This window comes from Papilio polytes, unplaced genomic scaffold (assembly GCF_000836215.1).
Source record: "Papilio polytes unplaced genomic scaffold, Ppol_1.0 DF824169.1, whole genome shotgun sequence".
Lineage (NCBI taxonomy): Eukaryota > Metazoa > Arthropoda > Insecta > Lepidoptera > Papilionidae > Papilio > Papilio polytes.
In genome coordinates, this window is record NW_013525035.1 from 3,389,049 (window position 1) to 3,412,839 (window position 23,791).

A 23,791-nucleotide genomic window follows, 5' to 3' on the forward strand; every position below is an offset into this window, starting at 1 on the left:
TCACGGGCGAAAGCTAGCATGCAATGTTTATTTAAAACTAATTTCTAGAACTACATTAAATATCTTAAACATTAAAATGTAAATTGACCTGTAAAACAGATTTCAATTCCAAACAAGATTTCAAATGTAAACCTTAATCAAATCTTTTAAGAGTTCTCTCGCTAGATTTTTCCAGACGAAACGAAAACCCTAATTTAAATATGATTCATTCTTAGACTTTGCTCGAGCAAGACTCGAGTTGAAATTGAAAAATGAAACCGCGGATTATGGATTTAACAAACAAACATAAATACAGAAAATGAGCTATTCAAACCGTTTTCTCACCTTACTCGGGATAAAATGGAATTTTTATCAGACGGTGTAGAATTTTCTAGATAATCAGCAGATAAAAAAGAGACGTTTAAAAACAAAATACCATAATATAGAAGGGAGTGACGAATGATTGATTTGTAAAACGAAAACCTGTTGTAAACACATTGAGAGTGAGATAAAGACAGGGTCATGGTGATTGTCATAGAGTTGAATAAGGACAGAAGGAGTACTAGCCCACCGCCAGTCATGGCCCCACCGACCACCGACCCTCAGGTCATACTGACCGAATCGCGGGAGGGCGCACACGGTCTGACCGCATGCACCTTCTTACCTCCTACAAGTTATATTGTCTATTTATTTGTCACACGTCTCCCCCTAATGGGTGTGATGACACAATGGACATGAACATGTTCGCCGTCGGGCATCCACACCAGCGCTCTACTCCAGTCTATATAGAAGAAGTACTAATAGAAATCTTTCACTTGTATGAAAGAATTATCTAATTTTACTTAAGAAAACGTCTTTTAATTTCAAGAAGTAATTATTTTAACAACCATAATATCTTTACGAATACGCGAAGGCAAGTAAACTTCACTTGCCTCATATTCATAGCTCAAGGCTTGGGAAACTAATTAATTATTTAAGCTGGAGTTCCACCAAAACTTAATTAACAAGTTAAACTGCCATTTAAATTGTATGTAATGGATACGAAAATTCAGTTAATTTCAATTATTGGTAATTCCATGTCATACGTACGGTTGTTAGTAAAATGAATAATCTATGGTAGTTTGGAACTTTAATTTACTTTAGGACATAAATTAATATTAAAAGTTACTAATTGTATTCTAAAAGTTAAAGGTACTGTGCAACTTGGGTTCTGTTAAGACACGAGCTAACCTCTAAAGACCGCTAACCATTTGCAATGCTTCTGATTGATCTGTCAACTCTAAAGATTTCACTGTTCGTTTGCTCCGTACCATAAAAAAAAATTCCGGTAAATAAAATTTCCCTAAAAAGAATTTAATATTTTCGTATAAAACTGCGCATAGGTGTGCAAACTTGTCCTACATAGTTGCGTGAATAGGTAGAGAACAAACGACGCTATTGTTTTCGTTTCTAGCTCGCTCCAATTCCTCCAACATTCGCACATAACGAAATTCACTTCCAGGCAAAATGATTCCCTTTGTCCGCCGCCGCGTCCACTCGGACTTAACTCACATGAATTCCCAATGCCCCTGTTTGAATTCATTTAAGTCATTTTAAATGGAATCGTTTTAATATGAAGAGCTCGGGCATTATCCGGACAATGCAATTCCCGCGTTATGAGAGTTGTACGCGGATTATTGAAATTTAAATTTGGAATCCTTTTTTTTTTATTTTAAATGGTTTATGCTTTCGATTCTTGTAATCTTTAGATTAAATTCAGCCAGCATTACGAATAATCGTATATGTAATTAGACTTGGTATCTAAAGTCGATGTGTTTCGTCAATTCTGATTCGTTATTCAACATCTCTCAAACAATATAAATTGATAGAGTTCAAGAAATATCAAACAAGAAGAAATAACTCCAAAATCCGTGAAAAAAAATATTTACAAACGTTAACAAAGGGACCAAAAGTTTCGCTAACATATCCAAGTTCAGGAGTTACGATATTCCTGTCGGAAATATGTTTACTGAGTTTTGACTGTAAAAACACCTACGCTGAAACGTTATTATTATCTCTGTTTTTTTTTTTTTCAAGATTAGTTAAGAGATGAAAACATGTATCTATACAGCGGTTTCCGCAGAGGAAATGTTTAGTAAAAATCGTGTTTAAGTGCTGTAAATATATTTTTAATTTGCTTTTAAGTATGCTCTCCACACCATAACCTCGATCGAATATTTAAAAGTCAAGAACGCATCGATACGATAAAGAAAAGAACGGAAATCCATTCAGTTTCAATCCCTTTGTATTTGGGGGCACTTTGAGGGCGTACTACAGAAGTAAATCTTTTGATGATTTTCTTTACTACGTCCCTTTTTCTTTGACGCGGAATTTCTCAGTATTTTCTATTCATTTGTAACTGGAATGAAAGGAAACGTCTGCATCTTTGAGGTCTTTAACTATCGCATTTTAATGACGATCTGTTATTACTTAAAAATACAATTTAATTGAAATTAAGAAAACACATATTAAAAAAAAAAACAATTATCTAATGTTCACGCAATGATACGACTTATTTTGAAATTAAATTTGTATGCTTTTTAATTACCGAAAAACTAAATGGAATTTTTGTATAAAGTCAGAGTTAAAGTAAAGTAATTGAATCGACTACGGATGGCGTTTTCTCAATACATGAGAATATCCAGATGTTTAAATAACACAGTTTTCTCGGCTAGATATTAAGAATATCAGGAAAAAAGAAACGCTAAATATTTTTATACATATAATAAAATTAAATCTAACAGTTTCTTCTAATTGCTCAAGACTTATTATTGTCTTACTCAAAACCCGCAGTGACTAGTGTACTGAAGTGATATAGTATAGCTTTAAATGTTAAATGGCCAACCACTTAAAACTTAAGAACACTTGTACAATAATTCTTTACATAAGGAACACATCGTGAATTTTGTAATCTATGCAACACAACAAAACACTTATTATAAATTATATAATTATCTTTTAAAAATTTCTAAATGTATATTTTAAACGTATGTGTTAAAATTAAAATGTATATGTACAGTACATTAACAATAAACTATGACACAACAAGAAACGCTTCTAAGGAGTACTAGACTCGATTCCAATAGTCGTCAACGTGTTAAATTAGTTATTTTATTTGTGTCTTTATTTCTTTTTATTTATCCTTATTGGTGCCTATTTATTTGAACACCGATTAGATTGCATAGGCCTTAGGATTTACTTAGATCACTACTTTACCACACAAGGCTGTTTATTATGTTTCACCGGACACTAAGCTTCTTTTTAGTGTACTCCTGACCTCACACACCTTACAAAATGCCCGCAGTTACCTCAACTCTTGGCTTCCGACACCTTCGGCCTTCGGTAATTACCCTGGACTGTTAGAGCATAGTCGATGGGGCGGCGAGCGTTGTTCTAACCTTACTACCTAACTCTTCGGGAGCCACTTTTAACCGATTGCATGAAAATAAGGTGATTTTTAAATATTGATCGGTTAAGGGTGGTTGGCTGGTGGTACAGCGGTAGCGGCTCGGTAGTTGGGGGCTAGAGTTAACGTGGTGGGCACTGGGCAGCGGCGGCGTGGGGCGAGTGCCCTCCGGCGGTGCGCGCTCTGTTCGAGGCCCCGCCGCGGGCACCTGCACGGGCCCCTCCCCTGACGCGCTACGCCGCGCCCGACGGTACCATCCTGCTGCTCACCGAGAACGGCACCCGGCTGCTGACACGGGCCGCCGCCGCGAGCCTCCTGCGCGCCGCCCTCCTCTCCCCGCGCCCCCACCCGCCCCGCCACGGTGAGCCGCCGCTCCCTCTCTTCTCTTCTCTTTGTCTTCTCTGTTCTCTGTGTGTCTCTCGGATCCGTCGCTCTCGCCCTGCACGCTTCGCAATCGCTTTGTAAGGTAGGAGCGTCTAGTTACACATTACACCGACATCATGGATTCATTACTAGGAACTTTGTATCATCGTACCGTGGAGTGGACACATAAAGTCGGCGCAGATGGTATTGACGTGCTTGAAGCAATTTATTCCACTACTAGGAAAAAACTTCAAGTTACAAAAGAAGGTTTTAATAGCTTTTACACGGTTGTTGAGGATTTAACGTTATTTTATTGTATGTTATTTTATAGAAATTAAAATCTGCCATGTGGGATCGAGGAATATTCTTAAAATTATGTGAAAATTGTTAGGATACGAATAGTATTTTCGCACGAACAAGGACAACAAACTCGCTCCTACTTTATGCCCGCATGCTTAAGTATTCTGCCACTTTCCAAAATACATCTAACAGGCATACAGGGACTACTATCTCTCTGTATGTTTGGAATGATTTCATCTCAGTTTTGTAGCATGTTTGCATGTTTTCCTTCTGCATTTTCTTCTACGATCTCTATGGTTACTGCGCGGCATAGACCTTGGCTTTAAATATAGTACGAGCGGGACTGCCATACAATGACGGCTTTGCTAATCTTACCACCGATACGGTGTACATTTTTCTTAAAACATTGTCGAATACTTTATATTTTTGCCAGATTAAATGTCTTTAATTTGCCGATTTATTGTCTAGATTGTCATATTTTTTAAATATTTTAATTAGGATAAATTTATTCCGATGTAAAACCGATCCTGCGCGTACGCAATTCTGCTATAATCCGGAGTCCCGTCGCGCTATGGCTCGGTCGCCGGCTCTGAGGTTAAGACGATACGATGGGTGCTATTGCAGTAAAGCTGATGTCCGACGGTTGGCACGCTAATCGGAACGCGACCCGCGTGACGTCATGGATCGGCGGTATGTCCATAACTCAAGACGGCAACCTTATAACACCGGATAAAATTATGACACACGTCCATCGATATGCAAGTCCGCATTACCATCCACATGGACATCATAGTCACCGCTGGAATCACGAGCCGGGGGGGAGTGAGGACCCCCTCTATGCCACCAAGACAGTCTACGGCCCCGGATACATTGATGAAAACCGTACGTATTAAACATTAATCGTCGTGTATTAATTAAGTTAAAAAACAATAAAGAAATCTATAGAAGATTATAAGTTTTAAGAAACATATCCATATTGAAAAAACACTAATTACAGACATTACAACTAACCATAGATATCGTACTCATTTCAAGCTTTGAGTTTGTACAGTTCTAGAATCCAGTCCAATAAGGGCGTTCAATTTCAATATCCATTTAGTTCAAAGTGATAAGTGCTCATTTCCATTCCTTTAACCTCCGGAACTATCATTAGATGCCCCCGAGATATCCGAACTTTGTAAGTAGATATCTATCTGAAGACGTTTTAGTTATTTCCTAGCAAAAGATCACTAAATTGAGGCTTAACGTAGAAAACGATAGAAAGGATAGTGCTTTAGTATTACCCTTTAAAAACAGCTTTATCCTAATATCCATTTGTAGAGGTATTAGTTTTACAAAAGCGATTTAGTAAAAGGAGCTTAAACACATAAATCAGCGAAGCTTTGCTTTCGCTAAAGGTACAAGAAAACATTCTTCATTTATTGGATAAAATTTATAGTTATAAAGAAATTGTTTAATAGTTTTACGGTAAGTCTCTTGTTTATTTCTAGAATTGACGTGTTCTAGAGTTTTCCATTAAATGATATTTCACTACACCCTGAGCTTCGAGTTAAATCATTACCACATTATCAAAGAAGTTTTATATTTATCAGCATGAGTATACTAACATGCTTATTTTTTCAGATTCGTATACATATTTTATATTGAAATCATAAAGTCATCCTGTATCTAATTATTACATGATATATCACAATATACCAGTTTTGTATCACACTTTGTAAATGATATTGTCTTGGCATGAGCGTTATTTCTTGTATTTTGGATTATAACACCTTTGAATACTAATATATCTTTTTTTGTTCTTTATTTTCGTATATTTATTATATATTTCTTTTGTTTTTATGTTTATTTTACGAATATAAAAATATTTATACATTTACCTTCAAGAAGATTGAGGAAAAAATAATTATTTATTTTAAAAAATAACACTTTTTAAACTACCATTTAAATATTTCAATATAAACAATATTTTAGCGAATAAATCAGTAATCATTAATGTAATTTTTAAGTCAAACAAAATCGAATTATATCAGTGTTCTAAAACATTAAACGTACGGTACATATATATAAAGAAGTAAAAATCGGTGTAAAATCCAACACAACACAACACATAACTAACACTTAACAACCACCAACAGAGAGAATTGGGAAAGAGAACGGTAAATCAGGTGATGAGAAGGTGGCTCTGCAGTCTACGTGTCATGTTGCGTTGGACACCTGTATCAAAGACACCGAATGTGTCGCGTCGCTCACGCCGGTGCTGCAGAAATGCCACTCCACGGATTGCGACAGGGAAGGATGTATGACAGCTCTGCGAGGATTCTACCGCAAGCCCGGTGTCACCTGGAATACAGAGATCGCCTTCTGTCTTTGCAAGTTAGTATTTTAATTATTTACACTGTTTACGGTAATGACTAAATTATCTTATAGTAAACTGAAACGATGTGATTCTATGTCATGAATGCAATTTCGAATGTTTTTTTAATAAAGTGGCAAACGAGCCAGCGGCCACGTGTATTCGTCAAAATGGCGAAGCGACCGCTGCCTGTAGACATCCGCGATTGCAGATGCGTTACCTACCCTTAATAGACGGAAGAGGAGACGCACATGACCAGGATATTTCCCTTCCTATGAATCTTTTTCTTTCCATCCCTTCCTGTTAAGAAAAGGGTAGAAAGGAAAAAGGACTAAAAATAGGCCTCCGGCACACTCATCAGAAAAACGCGGAATTGCTCCCACTTCACGCCTGTCTTCTGTGTGGTCGTGGTATTTCACCAGCCGAACCGGCCTATTCGAGCTAAGATGTTAAAGCAGGCTTCACCACTGTTAAAATGATGTTTACAGATTGATAAATGAAAATACTTTTTAAAGTCACTTTACAAAGGGCCTTTATTTCTTGTAGATGAATATGAGTTAAAATTAATCGAGATGCGATGTCATAAAAGTAAAAATGTTATTACACATGATAAATTAAAAACATAAATTTTGATATCTAAAAGACTTTAGGAAATTGCAATTATTATTTTTTTTCTAAATAATTTCAGGAAAACTGACAACAGGGAGGATTCATGCATGAACGCTCAAGAACGACTTCACCCGTCTTGCGCTCAGCGGCCCCCTATCGGCTCCCCTCTCCCCGCCTGTCATACCCTGGCACACAACTGCAGGGAAGACCCTGAGTGCAGGTAAATCCATAAGAATTATTTTCCAGAGAAAAGTGGAAACAACCTAACGATTATTTGCAATTTAAAATCTGTGAAATTGTCTTGTCAATACTTTTTATGTATGAAAGTGCTTGTTAAAAAGGTTATTGAAACACACTACACGCAAACCTAAGCCCCTTATAAATATAATAACACTAAAAAGAGAATAACAGAATATTCTTCAAATTTTATACCAGAAAAGATGTCAACTCGAAGTATCAGGTCACGGTCGATTGGTCTGTTTGTTCGTCATTAGTGCAACCGTACAAAAGCTGAAAAGGTCACTATAAAAAACAAACGGCATGTCCCCGCATCATATATTTATACTTATCACAAAAGCACAAAGACTCAGTACTGTACAAAAGAATACTTGACATTTTCGCGAAGAGAACAATATGTCTGAAAACATTTTATGTATGAATTTCCACTGACAAAACACGTGTCCAAATCTAGCCATATCTCTCTACTATTGTAAATAAAGAGATAACATTTTGGTTTTGTAATGTTTTGGCAAAACCCACAGGTGAAAATAATTTGACGCCTAAAAAAACTACAACCCAATCCACAAACACGCATATTTGCTATTTTTTTCTCGCAATTTTCTTGAATTCCAAAATAACGTTTTTTATTTAAAAATAAAACTATCTTTCAATGTTAAAATACACTTATATTATGAAATAAATACTCAAGTGACAATATTGTCCCTAACTTTAAAATCTTTCTAAATGTACAGTTTAATACATGGAAAAGCGTCGCTCAAACCATTACATGATTGGTTTTCAATCAGAAATTTTTAACCCAATAACATTAATGTATTTTAAAGTAATTATGTAGTATTGGATACATTTATAAATTAAAATGTATTTAATTTATTTTAATACTAGCTTTTGACCGCGACTCCGTTCGCGTGGTTTTAAAAACAAAAGTAAGTAGCCTATGTATTCTTCCAGACGATGCATTAACCTGTGCCAAGTTTCATGGTAATCCGTTCAGCCGTTTAGGCTACAAACGCTAACAAACATTCATCCATACATCGTAATTCGTATTTATAATATTTATATGAATAACATATGCGTATGTACATACATACAAAACGTTGTTTATTCGTATATTCAAAATATCGTTTTAAAATATGTTCTCAATATTTTTTTGGGCCTTCTAAGTAAAGTGAAAATGGTATTTATAAAACAACTTAACCTTTAGCTCCCCGATTGCTTTTAAGTTATAAGAGTATGTAGGACACACTTAAGTTAACACTTGTCATAAATAATAAGAACTAACAAAATCTCTTAAATATACATCACGTAACTACTTATAAAAATATTTTTTACAAATGATCCACTTCAATCAAAAGAATACACTAGCTTTGCCCCGCGACTTCGTTGACGCGGGATTTAAAAAAAAAATTACCATGAAGCCTATGTGTTCTTCCAGACTCTTCTACTATACCAAATTTCATCTAGATTCGATCAACTATATTAATCAACCTTTTTATTCAGCTTAATTAGCCTAAAAAATGCAATAGATATAATTTGTGCAAATCTATTAAACCATTTTAGCAACACAAGTCCAGTGCAAACCGGAGAAGGTAGGCCGGGGAAACTAGGTCCAATCAATGTGTACGACAACTCAAACAGGCCGCAACGAATCTACGCTAATTACCAAACTACCCAACACTACTCTGGTTACCACACTTACTAGTAATACATGTTGATTTTTTTCAGAAATTCTACTAAATTTATACACTTTGTTAAAAAGTGTTTTGCTATTTTCATTCAGAATACGATTATACTAAAATAATGCGTAAGTTTGGATGAATGTACTGTTTGTTACCACGTAACATTAAGCTACTTACTAATTTTTTTAATACCTCGTAGACGAAACTAAAACCAAAAGCTAGTTGTATCATAGTTTTCCTAAATATAGTGTGTTTAACTCTAAATCATCTTAAGAGCGCGCGCAGACATGAAACTAAATTATCGCACATTGTTTCATCGCGCTTTGATTCCTATAAGCATATATGGACGTACGCACACTACTCTATTTTGGCTGCGAAACAATCGACAATCACACAACAATTGTGCGATAGTTTAGTCAAAGGTGTACGCCCACTCTAAAAGCGAATAAATCACAATGTATTCACATACTAACAGTGTCAAAAAACTTTGATACAATTGGGATTGGGTAATTAGTGCAGGATGTGGCGTGAAAACGGATTTGACCGGACGGCCGTAAAGGTGTCCGGTCGTGACACATTGTCCCGTTGTGGTTGAACCCATCCTGTGGGTAACTGGCGAACTAATTATGTACAAACTATCGTCCAGATTCTAGTATTCAAAACAACACTACGAGAAAAACAAAAACGAAAAAAAACAGTCATTTGTTTTTAACCGTCTTGTCATCGATTTGTCTGATTTTTTTACTATTTTTGCAAATTAAATGACTACCTGTTCTTCGATATTAAATAAAAACTATAAAACGAACTTTCTATACAGTTTTATCAACATGTAGATATCTTGATGTGATGTAATTGTGTATGTGCTCAAAAATTTGCTAGAAAGTATTCGTAACGTATTCGATAAAATTTGCAACATGCAGCACAAGTGGCATAAAATTTTTGTCGACGTCGATTCAGACGTATTCTGACAAATTTTCGTGCTAGACCCCCAGATCTTTACTTACACGAATTCCCACAAAAATTATCGTTAAAACTAAACTTTATAAGTGAATAATGAATTTTAACGTTCACGATTAAACAACTTTTGTTCAGTCATGCCTTAAATCGAAATTTGCCAGCGTTAATGATATTTCCGCGCTAATGATCCAAGTAACTTAGTCAAATATTTTGACAGCGGGAAACGACAATTTGGAGGGACCGCCGCCGGTCCCCCCTAATTAATTATTATATCATCCCCACCCTCACTTGCACCCCCAATTATAACTCCCCTAGGCGTCCGTACAAAGTAGAATTCGTTTAAAACCTTCAGTAAATTTTTTTTCGGTATGACTTTTGTTTTCAAGGATGGTTTGTGTATGGATGTTCCATTGTAGTTGCCTGATTTTAATGAGTTGTCATCCGATTTGGTCATTCCCCTCACTATAATAGTACTGTCTGTCGTGGTTTTTTGGTTTTTAGTATCTTATGGGTCTTTTCAGAAAATCTCATTATACTCCAACAACGCGTATTCTTATATACATGTTATGTTATTTTTTTAAATATTAAACAATCTATTGTCGAGGTTGCAAACAAGTTTCCATCCGAATGTTTCGCGATGGATTTTACATGACTTAATTACGGGGTCCATATCTTTATGTAAGTTTTGACAGTATTCCTATTTAAATTTGTACATAAAAGTTTTTTTGTGTTTGTATCGAAACAATCTTAATTTATAGAAGAAAAACATTATTTGTCACTTCCTTTCGACCTCATGAGAATATTAAACTATTATTATTAAGCAACAATTGCAAAAGTCTAGTTTTTGTGAAGTAAACATTTTTGTTTTCGTGAACTAAATATTATTAAAAAATATACATTTATATAGTACTTCCTGAAGAAATTTTATCTAGCTTATCGATTTTTACTACAATATCCCGTTATACATCCCAATAATATGGTGTTCCTAGTTATACGAGATATTTCGGTCGTCGTTCAACGCCGTGCTCGGATCTCAGCTAAATGAACGCTGAATAATTCCAGCCGAGATTTCGCGTACATTTTCGCCCCGTTTAATCGATATGCCGATAAATGTTGGAACGTCGGTATTTCCGTGCCCTCTCGTTCAAGATATGTTCACTGATGAATAATTTCCCGCTTTACGATACATCGCACGTGTATATTAAATGTTTGAAAGTAAAGATGTAATAAATATTTCAATGCCAGTTTTTGCCCGCGTTTAAAAAAAAACAAACGCAATAGCCTATGTGTTCTTCTAAACTATGCCAAATTTTATCGACATCCTTTCAGTCGTTTATGTTACTAATTGTAACATACATCCATCCATCTATACCTTCGCATTTATAATGTTAGTAAAGAAGATGAGATAATATTATGTTGACCAATTTAATATAAGGGTTATCCTCATTTTATGTAAAAATTGGCAGCATTGGCAATTGGCTCAACGTTTTACGTGCTGTTAACTTTCGTGTGCATTATACGATTTAAAACCTTGTTATTTGAACGTGTATGACAGTCGCCACAAGTCTAATATACTAATATTACAAACAGGAAAGATTTGTATTTTTGTATGTATTGAAATAACTCTAAAAGTACTGGAACGATTACAATAATTTTTGCACCATTAAAAAGCTATGTTATCACTGAAGTTATATTTTTACTATTTTTTTAAATTTCACGCGAACGAAGTCACAGGCAACAGCTAGTTTGCTATAATTCGCTCAATCGACTTAAACAGGATTCGCCTGGAGAACTACGAGCAATGGTGTGCGGTGGACGCGGTGACGCAGGGCTGTGCTGGCTCCCCGGGCGCGTGCCGAGCGGCGGTAGTAGCGGTGCTGGGAACACAGCTACGAGCCGCTTGCGCCTGCCGCGGCACTGACTTCGCCCAGCTGTATGATTGTCTCGGCTGGCAACGACTGCTCTGGTTAAATCCCTGTGTTGGTAAGGAAAAAAAAATAGATTAAAAGCTTGAGGTTAATCTATATTTCGTATGTGTTCAATATAAGATAAGATTATCATTTACGTGTTCGACGTTACTGATTAGTAAACAACGAACCAAAAAGGACAAAGTCTTGTTTTAGATAGTGAGCAATATTAAAGTAATTTGAAAAGCACACGATGTAGTTTGCGTGTATGTTTATGCAGGTTTTTACATAATTTTATTTAATAAGCGCGGGCACACCTGAAACTGATCTATCTTCTTTGTTTCCTATGACCTTATATGGAGTTCCACACTACTCAATTTTTAAATGTGTAACAGTTGAATTGGCTGCAAAATAATCGCACAATTGTTGTGCGATTATTTAGTCAAACGTGTGCGCCCGCTCTAAAAGAGACACTATACCGAACCCACGTTACCTTTACTTATATTTACATTCCAGTTGAATCTCAGCATGATTATCATGTGAAGACATATGCCTCGCTGCTTACTACGACTCCTTTTGACAACGGCATCCGTTACATCACGGTGCCGCCAGCGCCAGGACACCGCACCACGCATCACCATCGCCACACCACGCAGCACGCCACGCCGCACGCCACGCAAGAACGCAACCAGGTATTATTTGTTGTGCAGAGTACCAGTACCTCCAATAGAACCCTCATTAAAGGTCTCGGTACCTTCGCCATCGCCGAGAAGATTTTGTTGATTAGAAATCACTTAACTCTATTTTTACACAAAAGTGTATCTTTCAAAGATTAAACCCTCTAAAACAAAAAAGGTTACTTTTTTATACAACCAGACGAGAATTGGAACCTTCGCTATATTGTGTAAAAATGTCGAACTTATTTGGGTTAAGGTATTGAGATAGTTTTTAATATTTTACAGGAAAATCGTGAACTCCTCAGCCCTATAACAACAATGACTGAAGAGACAGCGCCTAACGAAGTCGGTCAGATATCCGAGCCGATGGTGGAAACTACTACGGAAACAACCACCGTGGCGACAACCACTACAACAACCACGACCACCACGACAACTACTACAACCACCACCCCTAAACCTACCACAACTCTCGAACCAACTAAGTATTGTATCGTGAAGAAACCAGAAAGCGATGATCAAGCTCAGTACATTAAGATGGGGGAAACAAGGAGGGTAAGACGTTAGATAACATTAATCCATCATTCACAAAAAAGCTACAATCAGTATTCCCAAAAAGTAATTAAGACAATGTAATAAGACTATGGAAAATGCTTGAATTAACTCCTTGTACTTTGTAACATCACTTCTCTTATCTGGAATATTTTAATTATTGCTATTTAATTATTACAGGCTCTAGAAAAAATTCAAAACTATTTTTTAATTTTAATGTCTTAATTACACAATTTTTTTATTATTTTATTTTAACTTTATACAGAGAAGAAAACTATTCTATAAATACAAATTGAAAGGTTGTAGTACAGGTGAGCTTAACTTTAGGAGTTATCTTTAGCTAACCATTCGATACAGAGATGTTTAGCTGGTGTGTTTAGTGATTCAGCTTTTAATGAAGAATATATTTATCCTGCCTAGTATTGTTCGAATTTATACATTGCAAACAAGAGACAAATCTTCCCTTATTTGCACTAAGATCCCAAGTATTCCTCCAGCTGTACAGATCAGCGGAGCTGGCGGAGTGCACGGACCTGTGCGTGTGCGAGGCGTCGCTGCAGGTGTCGTGCAAGGTGGCGTGCGTGCCGCGCGCGCCCTGCTCCTCGCGCCTGGCGCACTACTCGCACGCCGCGCCCGCCTACCAGGCCTACCGCGGCCGCTGCTACTGCTACTCCGGCTCCTTTATCTGCATGAGACCTAACCCTGGTACGTTGCACAAAATCATATAGCGGTATAGCTTAACAAATCGCTTGACCACGATCCCACCTGAAGAAAATGATGATGCAGTCGAAAGATGGTACACGCTAGCTTTTCAAAACAATAGTGCTATCTATACATTTGAAAGCAATAAAATCAATAGCCCAAATTCGCATGGACGCTTTTTTAACGCGCGTTAAAAAATCGTTGAAATGTATATCGGCGAAGAAGTTCAAAGATATCTGCGAAGTCAACCCGCATTAGGCCAGCATGGTTAAGACCTAGTCACTGTAACTAGCAGGCTCCGAGCCCAGAAGTGGGAAGGAATAGTGAGCTAGTGATAATGATATGCTATATAAGTAACTTTGATATGGCTGCCTTTAAGAGACACGGTTTTTTATCGCGCAGTATTGCGTCTTACGAAAGGAGAATTTAAAACTGGAGGACACTTTTCTTGTTTATAGGAGAGTACAAGCTGCCGGAGGGCGTGTACCTGCTGCTGGGGTTCAGCGCGGTGGACGAGGCGCTGCTGCGGCCGCACACGGGGCTGGGCGCGGAGGACGCCGTGCGCCTGCTGCAGCACTACCTGCACTACCTGCACCCGCAGGATGTCAGTAACATATTACTTACTACTTAATAATAGTTAAAAGTATAGCATACTAGCTTTTGCCCGCGACTTCGTCCGCGTGGAATTAAAAAAAAAATTGAGTAGCCTATTTGTTCTTCTAGACTGTGACATCTATACCAAATTTCATTGAAATCTATTCAGCCGTTTGGACTACAAACTCTAACATACATCCATCCATCCATCTACACATTCACATTTATAATATTAGCATGATGTTACTCAGTAATAACGTAACTGTTTAATGGTGAAAGAATTTTTGTAGTCCGCCCAGTAGTTTTTGAGTTATTTCAATACTTACAAAAATACAAATCTTTCCTCTTTATAATATTAGTTTAGACGAGCGACTCCGCCCGCATGAAATTAAAAAAAAAAGTAAACAGCCTATGTGTTCTTCATAACTTCTGTACTTATGTCAAAATTCATTAAGATCCGTTCATTTTGTGCAAACTACATCCATCCAAACTTTTATCTTTAATATTTTAAATTTTTAACAGTAATGTAAGTTTTAATCACACTCTAGTCAAGTATAATTTATTGATTTTAAACTGGACTAGAAAATGATAAAAGCTGTAAAATAGAAATAACATATATGTAATTTTAGATTTAGAACAGTGGTAGTGCCAGCTTTAACATCTTAGCACTGTAGGGCCGGCACGCTCGGTGTAATACCACAACCACACAGAAGACAGGCGTGAAATGGAACCAATGCCGTGTTTCGTCTGATGAGTGTGGTGCCGAAGGTCTGATTTAAGTCTCTTTCTCTTTACCACCCTTTTCTTATGAGAGGATGGGAAGGGGAAATGGATTTGACGATGGAGGAGATGCATAGGAAGAGGAAATATCCTCTTTATGTGCGTCTCCTCCTCAGTCGGATAAGGGTAGGCGACGCATCTGCAATTGCAGATGTCTATGGGCAGCGGTCGCTTCGCCATTTTGGCGGATTCAGGTGGCCGCTTGCTCGTTTGCCATTTTATGTTATAAAAAGATTTAGAAACACTGTAAACTTTTCTGATAATAAAAACACCCGTATTCCAGGTCCCTGAGGAATATATGTCAGGGGAGCTATGAGAGCGGCAAAAGCCGCCAAAAAATACAATTTTCTTTAATCATAGTAATATAATCGTAAATGGTTTTAATTTCCAGAACAACTGCACGCTGACGCTGTTCAACATCAGCAATGAGAACGTGATCATATCGGCGAGCGTGCCGCCGCGCCTGCAGGAGACCCTCAAGGAGGCTGGAGAGGATCTGCTGGATAAGGAAAAGGTATCCCGCTAATAGGGAATATGCATGATTTTTTATTTCATTTTTTAAACATTTCTACATGGAAAAATCCAACAATTAAGCTAAAAAAAGTCACAATCATTTTTGTCCGACTAAACCGCGGCCGAAGTATTCCCGAGTGTTGTGACGTCGTCAAACAACAGCAACGTATTTGATTGGTCCCCAGAGTTCTCAAAATACAATAGCGTTGCGTTTTAGAACTTGGCTAAAAAAATACACTTTTTAATTATTGAATCGTATTATAGTTAAATTTATAGATATGTTAATATTGTAATAAGTACACAATAAAAAAAAATTGACGTCATGGTCATGAGCGTATTGCCTAATAATAAAATCTTCTGTAGTCTTTCTCGTAAGTAGAGGAGGACTGAAGAAATTAATTATTACTTGAAAGAGGATATGTGGAAGGGAGTGAATTGCCGAAGATGTCGTCAACGGGTAATCCAAGCTAGGTCTAGATATAAATTTTAATTCTGTGTTATTTATTTTAATAGTCAGTAACTATTCCAAATGTTTCCCGATTTCAGGAGGCGTGTATCGATGTATTGAAAATCGTGAAATCTCGAATAAATTCTCAACACGAAGATATATCTTCTCATCTTCTGCTGTCCATCTTCAAGATCGCTGAAGTTGACGTGGTGTATCCAACACCGCCGAGCTCTTCGACTATAATTATCCGACCTCAAACTAATATTTATATGTTTCTAGCATTTATTGTATTTATTCAATACTTTAAACAAACTATAATCATATTTATTTCTATAATATTTATTATTACAGATTTATTTCATTTCATTTTTAATAATACGAAAAAAATCGTTCCTTTTAAAAACATATCTATTTTGGGCAAAAATGAATTTATCGTTGAAAATGTAGATATAAGAATGCACAATGCACTCGCTTTAGACAGCGCACAATATATAAAAGATATATATGTAAATAATGAAACGAAACATATCAAAGCTGTGAAATATAATTTTAATAAACTTGTGGATGCGATTATTAAATATTTTTCTAGAAAAATGTATTACGATGATTGTAAGCTTTTTGTGGTATGTTTTAACACACGTCCCTATCTTATGGATTCTATAGTTTAGGGCTGAATCTAGTAGTAGTATGAAGACTGAAGTTTTAACTAAACATATCATAGATAAGTTGTACGTTTTTTTCTATAGAACTGGTGCTTGTAGGTTCTTATTACTAGGTTTTGTGAATACGCCTTTACACTGTTGTATATGTTCTCATTTTGACATTTAAATTTTACTTTATCTGTCACCGATCTGCAAACGTCATTTTATAATCTGACTAGTCATTTTATAAACTAGTATAATTGAACTGAAAGGATCGTATTACGGTACTTTACTGTTTCTAAGAAAAAAGTTTCTTATGTTTGTTCACGTTGAATTATAAACTGCCGAAATATGTAATTTGTCGGTGACATTTATATTATTTTAACAGATTACGTCTAACTCAATCTTGAGATCTTCTTCAATTTATTAGATCTTAGACAAATATACAAAATACGTAAGAGTAGGTAAATTATTTTTCACTTTAATTTTTTAATTTCATTTTTCTAGATTGCCATGTTCTAATATTGTGTCTTATACCTTATCTAGGGTGCTTATATTTATTTATATGTGGGGTCTTTCTATTTAAGAATTGTATAGCATATAACATAGTGTAGTTTGCTATAAGTAGGAGCTATTAGGAGTCGCCTTTCTGTTAGATAAATATGTTATAGATATGTGGAGCACTTTTAGATTTATAAGGTAATATTGCTACTTTATTTTTTAATTATTTTTTTAATTTTTATAAAGGAGATTTGTAATATTGTTATTAATTGAGATATAGCTTAATTTGAGAGATTAAAAAATAATTCACCTTATGTTATTTCTACCTAAATGCAAGTGATTAAATAAATTTAATTCGTCAAAGATTATAAAAGTAAAAGATGGTAAAAAATAGGCAAAAAGTTACGAAAATGAGGAAAATTTGTCAAAAACTAAATTTGTTTTTTTATTAGATTTTAAAGTTGCAATATTACCTGTGAGTAGTAACTTAGGTAACACTTAGATAAATGTTTTCTTTTTTGTTCTGAGACGCGTTAAAGGGTATGTAATATTGGAATGGTAAAGGAAGAAGCTTTAATTTGTAGTAGAGTATTCTTGTGTTCTAAAGAGTTTTAAGGAAAGTAGAGCCACATTTAGGATACCTTGTAAATGTTTAGATTTGATGTTTACATGTAATTGCGTACTAACTGGTCGATATTTTTTGATATTTTTCGCTTTTCGTTACTTTTTTCTACTTGTAAAAGGATATTTCTTGTTACATTTAATTATAAGATCGAATACATATCATTTTTATTAGAAAAATTAGGTAATTGTTTTAGAAAATTTATTGTTATTGTCACGTATGTTTAGCAATTTTCAAAATATTTCTTTCTGTAAAATATAAAGCTTTTGATAGAATGAAATTTATTGTATTGTTTTTATTTAAGAAAGTTTAGTATTAAAAAAATGCTTTTTGTATGTTGTAATTTATTTTAAAATTCAGATTATTTAGTACTATACTTTATTCTATATTTATATAAATCGTTGTAATCTACATTCTGTGAACGCGTCCATTTTGTACTTTAAACATATTTTAAAATCAAAATACCTATTTCTTTCGCTAATATTTTAATATTTATTTTAGTATCTACATCGAAAGTTCCAGTAAATAAAAAATAAAAGCACGCCACCTATTGACGAAACTAGAAAGCTATTTAGGTTTTATTCATATCAATAGATGGCGCTGCAAGTTAATATAAACTTTTTTTTTTAATTATAATTTTATATTTAATAAAAGTATAAATTACATAATAACTTTTCATAGCAGTATATTGTTACTTAAAAAAATTATATTGTTAAATGATTTTCATATTGAAGTGGAAAAATTCTTTGTTATTTTTTTTTAAATAACACTTATCGAATTAGCGAAATTGATTCTAACGATACATATCAATAAAGCTCAATTTTATACCTACTGTATATCTAGAGTTAGTTGTTGCAAAGCAAAATGGCGTAAAATCTTACGTAGCTTAGAATATAGAAAATATATAGATAATAAATAAAAATATAAGCGAGATGTTTAACTTAAATACAATATTACGGTTATTTGTTGCTTCAATAATTGCATAAAAACACTATTAACTAATTTATCTTGAGGCGTAAACGGTAATCAATTTTAAAACTTTTATTTTTCATAATTTTTTTTTAATTTACATTAAAACTTTATAATTATTTTAATATATTGGAATTACAGTAATATTTACAGTTTACACCTCATAATTATAAAAAAGTTAACTTGTTAATGGAAAAAATAATTTGCACACCTCATGCCTTCCATGTAAATAACCACTAAAAATATAAATATACTACATGTAATATAAAATCTGCACCATTTTGGAATTAAAAATTATTTATGTTTACGATACTTATTCAAAAATATGAAATTTTATTGAAAACAAATCAACTAATAAAACAAAGAAACACAATTTCTCACACTAATTATGCCAAGGTTACATTATTCCAATCCAGCGTCGATTTCGACTGCTGGACTGGAATGTAAACCGGGCAGAAGATACATTAAACTTATGTAAATAAATTAATGTTTCTAAACGATTTTTTTTCTAGTTGATGTTTAAACTGTTTATTATTTATTGCTTTCAATAATTGAACAGAAAAATGGAATGTTTTTAGTAGAAAAATAGTTTAAGACAATTTTTTTCTTTCTTTTCTGTATGTCAATAATATCGCTAACGTATGAGTGTTTAGTTTTAGTGAAATAAACTGTTATTACAATGTAGTCTATATAACGGTACACTTCAAATTTTACAATCGAGTAATTTAATATCGGTTTGGAAAGTACTTACTAAAAATAACCTCCAACATAACAAAGAACTCACTAATTACTTGTATTGTTGAAATAAATGGAAACGATATTATAAACGTCACTAGCTGGTTCATCTATTGTCTATGGATTTATTTTTAACTAGGTTTTGCCCGCGACTCGGTCCGCGCGGAACTAAAATGCAGATTATGTTCTAGGACTACTCAAATTTCATTCAAAAGATCATTTCCATTGAATTTGACTATATAATACCTAACCGAGGGTTGTCACTTTATTAAAACTATACTAAAACATGTATTCATATCTTTCATTGTCTTCGAAAAGTAAAGGTAATATTGTACAGATGTTGCGCCAGTGAAACCCATACTTAAGTAGATTTGTAAAAGAAATTAAGTCATTTAGGAGAACTTGTTTAGAAATACAATCAGGGTAAACTACAATCTTCAACATATCTAAAATTTTGCTGTATTTTAATACATTTAATTAATTTTAACACTTTTAAATACATTTTTTAATTAAAAAAAATCTCAAAAGCAATAATGTCACTTTAAATTTCTAAAAAATATTTCGAAAAGCACATTTACGATATATCAAATTTCTATTTTATATTCCGTCTCTATACAAAAAATGGACGATTTTTCCAAATCGATATTGAAATAAATAAATAAATATTTGTGAATACACGGCACTGTAGTGATATGCGTAACTGAGCTTTTAAAGAGTAAATAAATTGTTTTATACACTATTATGACATACGTATAAAATATAATATTATTTACCCACTATTCCTCGCGAGGTGATTCTGTCATCGTTTTGTTGTAGCTAAAATAAACGGATTCGTATAAAATATCGATCGTTTTATTTACTTATTCCCAAAAACTGACGTAATTCCTAGTTCAAATACTAGTACAGCTAGACCGTAGCACTAAAATTTAGCGCTGGCATACAACTGGCAAAAAGTAGAAGGTAACTGGCATCATAGAGGCGAAACAAAATATCATCACCACCAACTCACTAAAGTCCCCACCGGAGGGCTCAGAGCCTACCCTAAGTAAGGTAAGGGGTGACTAAGCCACGCTGACCCAGTGCTGGTTGGTTGACTTCACTCATATCTTTGAATTTCTTCGTCAAAATGTGCAGGTTGCATCACGATGTTTTCCTTCACCGTAAGAACGTCGGGTAAATTATGTACATATGAAAATTCGAAAAATCGAAAATCACATTGGTACTCGGCGGGATTCGAACCCAAGACCTGTAGATTACAAGTCAAGTGCTTCAACCACTGAAAAACAAAATATGCCGGGCCGCAACTGTCCATTACAGCTAATGGCATTATGTGTGCGAGGCATTACTCACAGGAGTAGTCAAATTAATAACTTCAATTTGGCGCAGTCCTGCTCGCCTTTTTACCTCTTGTTTCATTCACATTCATACATCCATACAATCTGGTTTCAATATTTGATTTTCCATATATAATAGGGGTAGAATAAAATTACTAGTCTTTAAAAATGGATTATAATAATACAAAATTGCATTAACGCTCTTCTAAATTTTACGTGAAAAATAATTCTCTCGCCACAAGCGCTGGCAAGTCGTGTAAGCCAATATGCTCGCTAGTAATTACATCATACCCACCCTCCGATCAATAAGTCTGCCAATGCAAAATGTAGGTCAAATAAAAGATGGTATTAGAAGCAAAGAAAATTTATTTACTTATAAAATAAACACAAACTCAGTCTTAAATGGCACTGCCGATACTTGGAAATGTAAAAACTGAATTACACTTAAAACTACAGAAGGAATATTTTTAAAATAAGGTATAAATTTAAACCGATTACTTGTCTTCTTTCTGATCGCTGGTACCTTCATTCTGGTCTTTAATTTCTTTACGAACTGGCCCAGTTTGTGCGATAGGAACCTTTCTTTCGCCCTTGATAGATTCTGGAACTGTCCTTGGTGCGGTGATAGTTAGCACGCCATCTGACGACAGCTTCGACTCAACGGTTTCAGGCAGCGTGCCTTCTGGTAATGCGTATCTTCTAGCAAACTGCCGAGACACGTAGCCGTGTTCATCTTTCTTCTCTTCGTGTTTACCTTCAACGATGATGTAGCCATCAGCAGTCTTCACGGAGATCTCTTCTGGAGCGAAATGCTGTACATCTAAGTTGATTTGGAACTTATCAGAGTCCGCTTTGATGCTGGAGCCGAGGTCCTTAGCTGCTGCTGCAAGATGGCGCCATGGTCTGTAGTATTCCCTGGAGAGCAAAGGTCCGGCGGCCACCGATAGAAGGTCCTCGGGCGTCAATGCTAAGCCGAAATGCTGGTCCATCAGGCGGCGGGGACGTCCGAACGCCCAATCGTCGAACAAATATGGCAGAAGAGACATTTTTCTGTTGTGTGAATTTGTGTTCGCACTCGAAAATGACACTTGCTCGTCTGGAATCAGAATGACGTCCGCGCCCCGCGAGCACCTTTTAAATACCTCACAGCGCCATCTAGTATTGAGTAGACAATTCTGGATCCGATATGAAAAACCAGTGGCGTTTAACTATTAGGTTGCATGATTTAAAAGTCGCCTCACATTTTATTGTCTTTCATCTAGTCTTCAACGTCAATCTTCGTCAATCTTTCATCAATCGTTATTTATTACTAAATGGAATAATATGGCTAGGTAAAATAAATGATGTAAAGTTTTAATAAATACTTTGTTATCCGATTAGGATGCATTACTTGTCGTAATGAGCGAAAGCCATAGTCTACCTAAGTGAGAATTACCCATTAGACACTTTGAATAAGTTTTATTATTATGATTTTCACTTTCATATGTTATCATAAAAAAGATATCTGAGCATTCCTACTCTTTAAGACACATTCTCCACAATTTTTTTGAAGACATAAATACAAAAACTGGTCATTTCACTTTGCAAATAATTCACATAAAAAATTAGCGAACCGCAAGTTGGGCACCTCTGTACTATCGCTACAAGGTCGGACCGATGTCGATGTACTTTCGCGAAGCGTCTGGAGCGCCGCCGCGCCGACATCGCCCAGCAAATTCTCGAAGCTTCGGGTAGGTCAGTTTGCAATCACGCCCATATTACGCGCTATTCCTACGGTGTTTTAATGCTGAATTACGTCATTATTGTTACTTTATTTTAAAATGACGTTACAATTACGACATGTTATAATGCTGACGCTTCATTTCATGTTAAATATGAGTATATTTTAATGTCTTATTCATGCACATAATATTCATTGAGTTTCCTGATATGTAATATAATCTAGAAAAATGTAGTAATTGTTGCTAAGATATTTATGGCAACAATGAAGATAATGCAATGTGTTTATAAACAATTATGAACGCATTGCAGAATAAGCAAACAGAACACGAAGTACATTCTTCACGTTATTGAAAAACAATCAATAAACATCTATGTAAAATGTGTTGTCTCTGTCCTTTTGAGTGAGAATGACAGAGATGTTTATACGCTTTTACTTTTTTTTTACTTTTAGCAAGGAAACACGAATCCCTGATGCTAATTCGCAACAACATAGGAACAATATAGGAAATATTTGTTCTAGGACCTTAAAGATGGATCAAAATTCTTTTGTCAATAAAAAAATTACGAGATTACTAAAATGTGATAATAGGTTTTCTAAAGCTGTAAAAAATACACAGTGCGCTACATAGGCTCAGTTCTGACAGTTTTACCTGACTGAACTATTCGAAAAGTTCGACTGTTTAGTTAAAACTGTCCGTATGTAGTGAAAAAAAATGATCAGAACTCAGTTGTATTAAAACTCTCATAACTGAGTGTATATAGGCTTTAACGTTGTAAGAAAATCCAACGTCACTCGAGTCTATTACCACAACCAACTTCTCATATCGATCGTAGAACTAACAACTATCTGCCCTAGATATGATAGTTAGCACATGTGGGAATCATGTATAACCTTGCTTAGGTATATATAAGTTATATTTGCAAAATCCATGCACAATTAAATCTAGTATTTACAAAACTTCTTGCTTGTTAATTTAAATTGACTAAATACACACCTAATTAATAAATAACATTAAATTATCTTATTACATTTTAATTAATCTAATATTATTAATGGTTTCGACATTTCATTTTTATCTCCGGTTTACATTTCCTGATCAAGAATCAATTACAGCGCTGGAATACAACTGGAAATGTATACACACTGGAATATACTGTCTAGGTTCAAA

At 35.0% G+C, this 23,791-nt stretch overlaps 2 protein-coding genes across 2 annotated transcripts in view; one reads left to right on the forward strand and one right to left on the reverse strand.

Annotated features, from left to right (window-relative positions):
• Positions 1-17,138, forward strand: part of LOC106111281 — a 119,136-nt gene extending 101,998 nt beyond the window's left edge. The window contains exons 6-16 of the mRNA XM_013293307.1: positions 4,712-4,969; positions 6,226-6,463; positions 7,132-7,272; positions 11,703-11,908; positions 12,349-12,524; positions 12,795-13,064; positions 13,559-13,766; positions 14,222-14,367; positions 15,529-15,651; positions 16,197-16,383; positions 17,128-17,138. Coding sequence (XP_013148761.1) covers positions 4,712-4,969; positions 6,226-6,463; positions 7,132-7,272; positions 11,703-11,908; positions 12,349-12,524; positions 12,795-13,064; positions 13,559-13,766; positions 14,222-14,367; positions 15,529-15,651; positions 16,197-16,383; positions 17,128-17,138 — 1,964 coding nt within the window. The remainder of the gene's footprint in view (positions 1-4,711; positions 4,970-6,225; positions 6,464-7,131; positions 7,273-11,702; positions 11,909-12,348; positions 12,525-12,794; positions 13,065-13,558; positions 13,767-14,221; positions 14,368-15,528; positions 15,652-16,196; positions 16,384-17,127) is intronic.
• A 4,110-nt stretch (positions 17,139-21,248) lies between these two features.
• Positions 21,249-22,016, reverse strand: LOC106111303 (protein lethal(2)essential for life-like). The gene has a single exon (XM_013293328.1). The coding sequence runs from the start codon at positions 21,944-21,946 to the stop codon at positions 21,395-21,397; it is 552 nt and encodes a 183-aa protein (XP_013148782.1). The 5' UTR covers positions 21,947-22,016; the 3' UTR covers positions 21,249-21,394.
• Positions 22,017-23,791: the final 1,775 nt, after the last annotated feature.

Excerpts from the sequence above, each read along its gene's own strand:
- LOC106111303 (XM_013293328.1), bottom strand. The coding sequence starts at position 21,946 with ATGTCTCTTCTGCCATATTTGTTCGACGATTGGGCGTTCGGACGTCCC.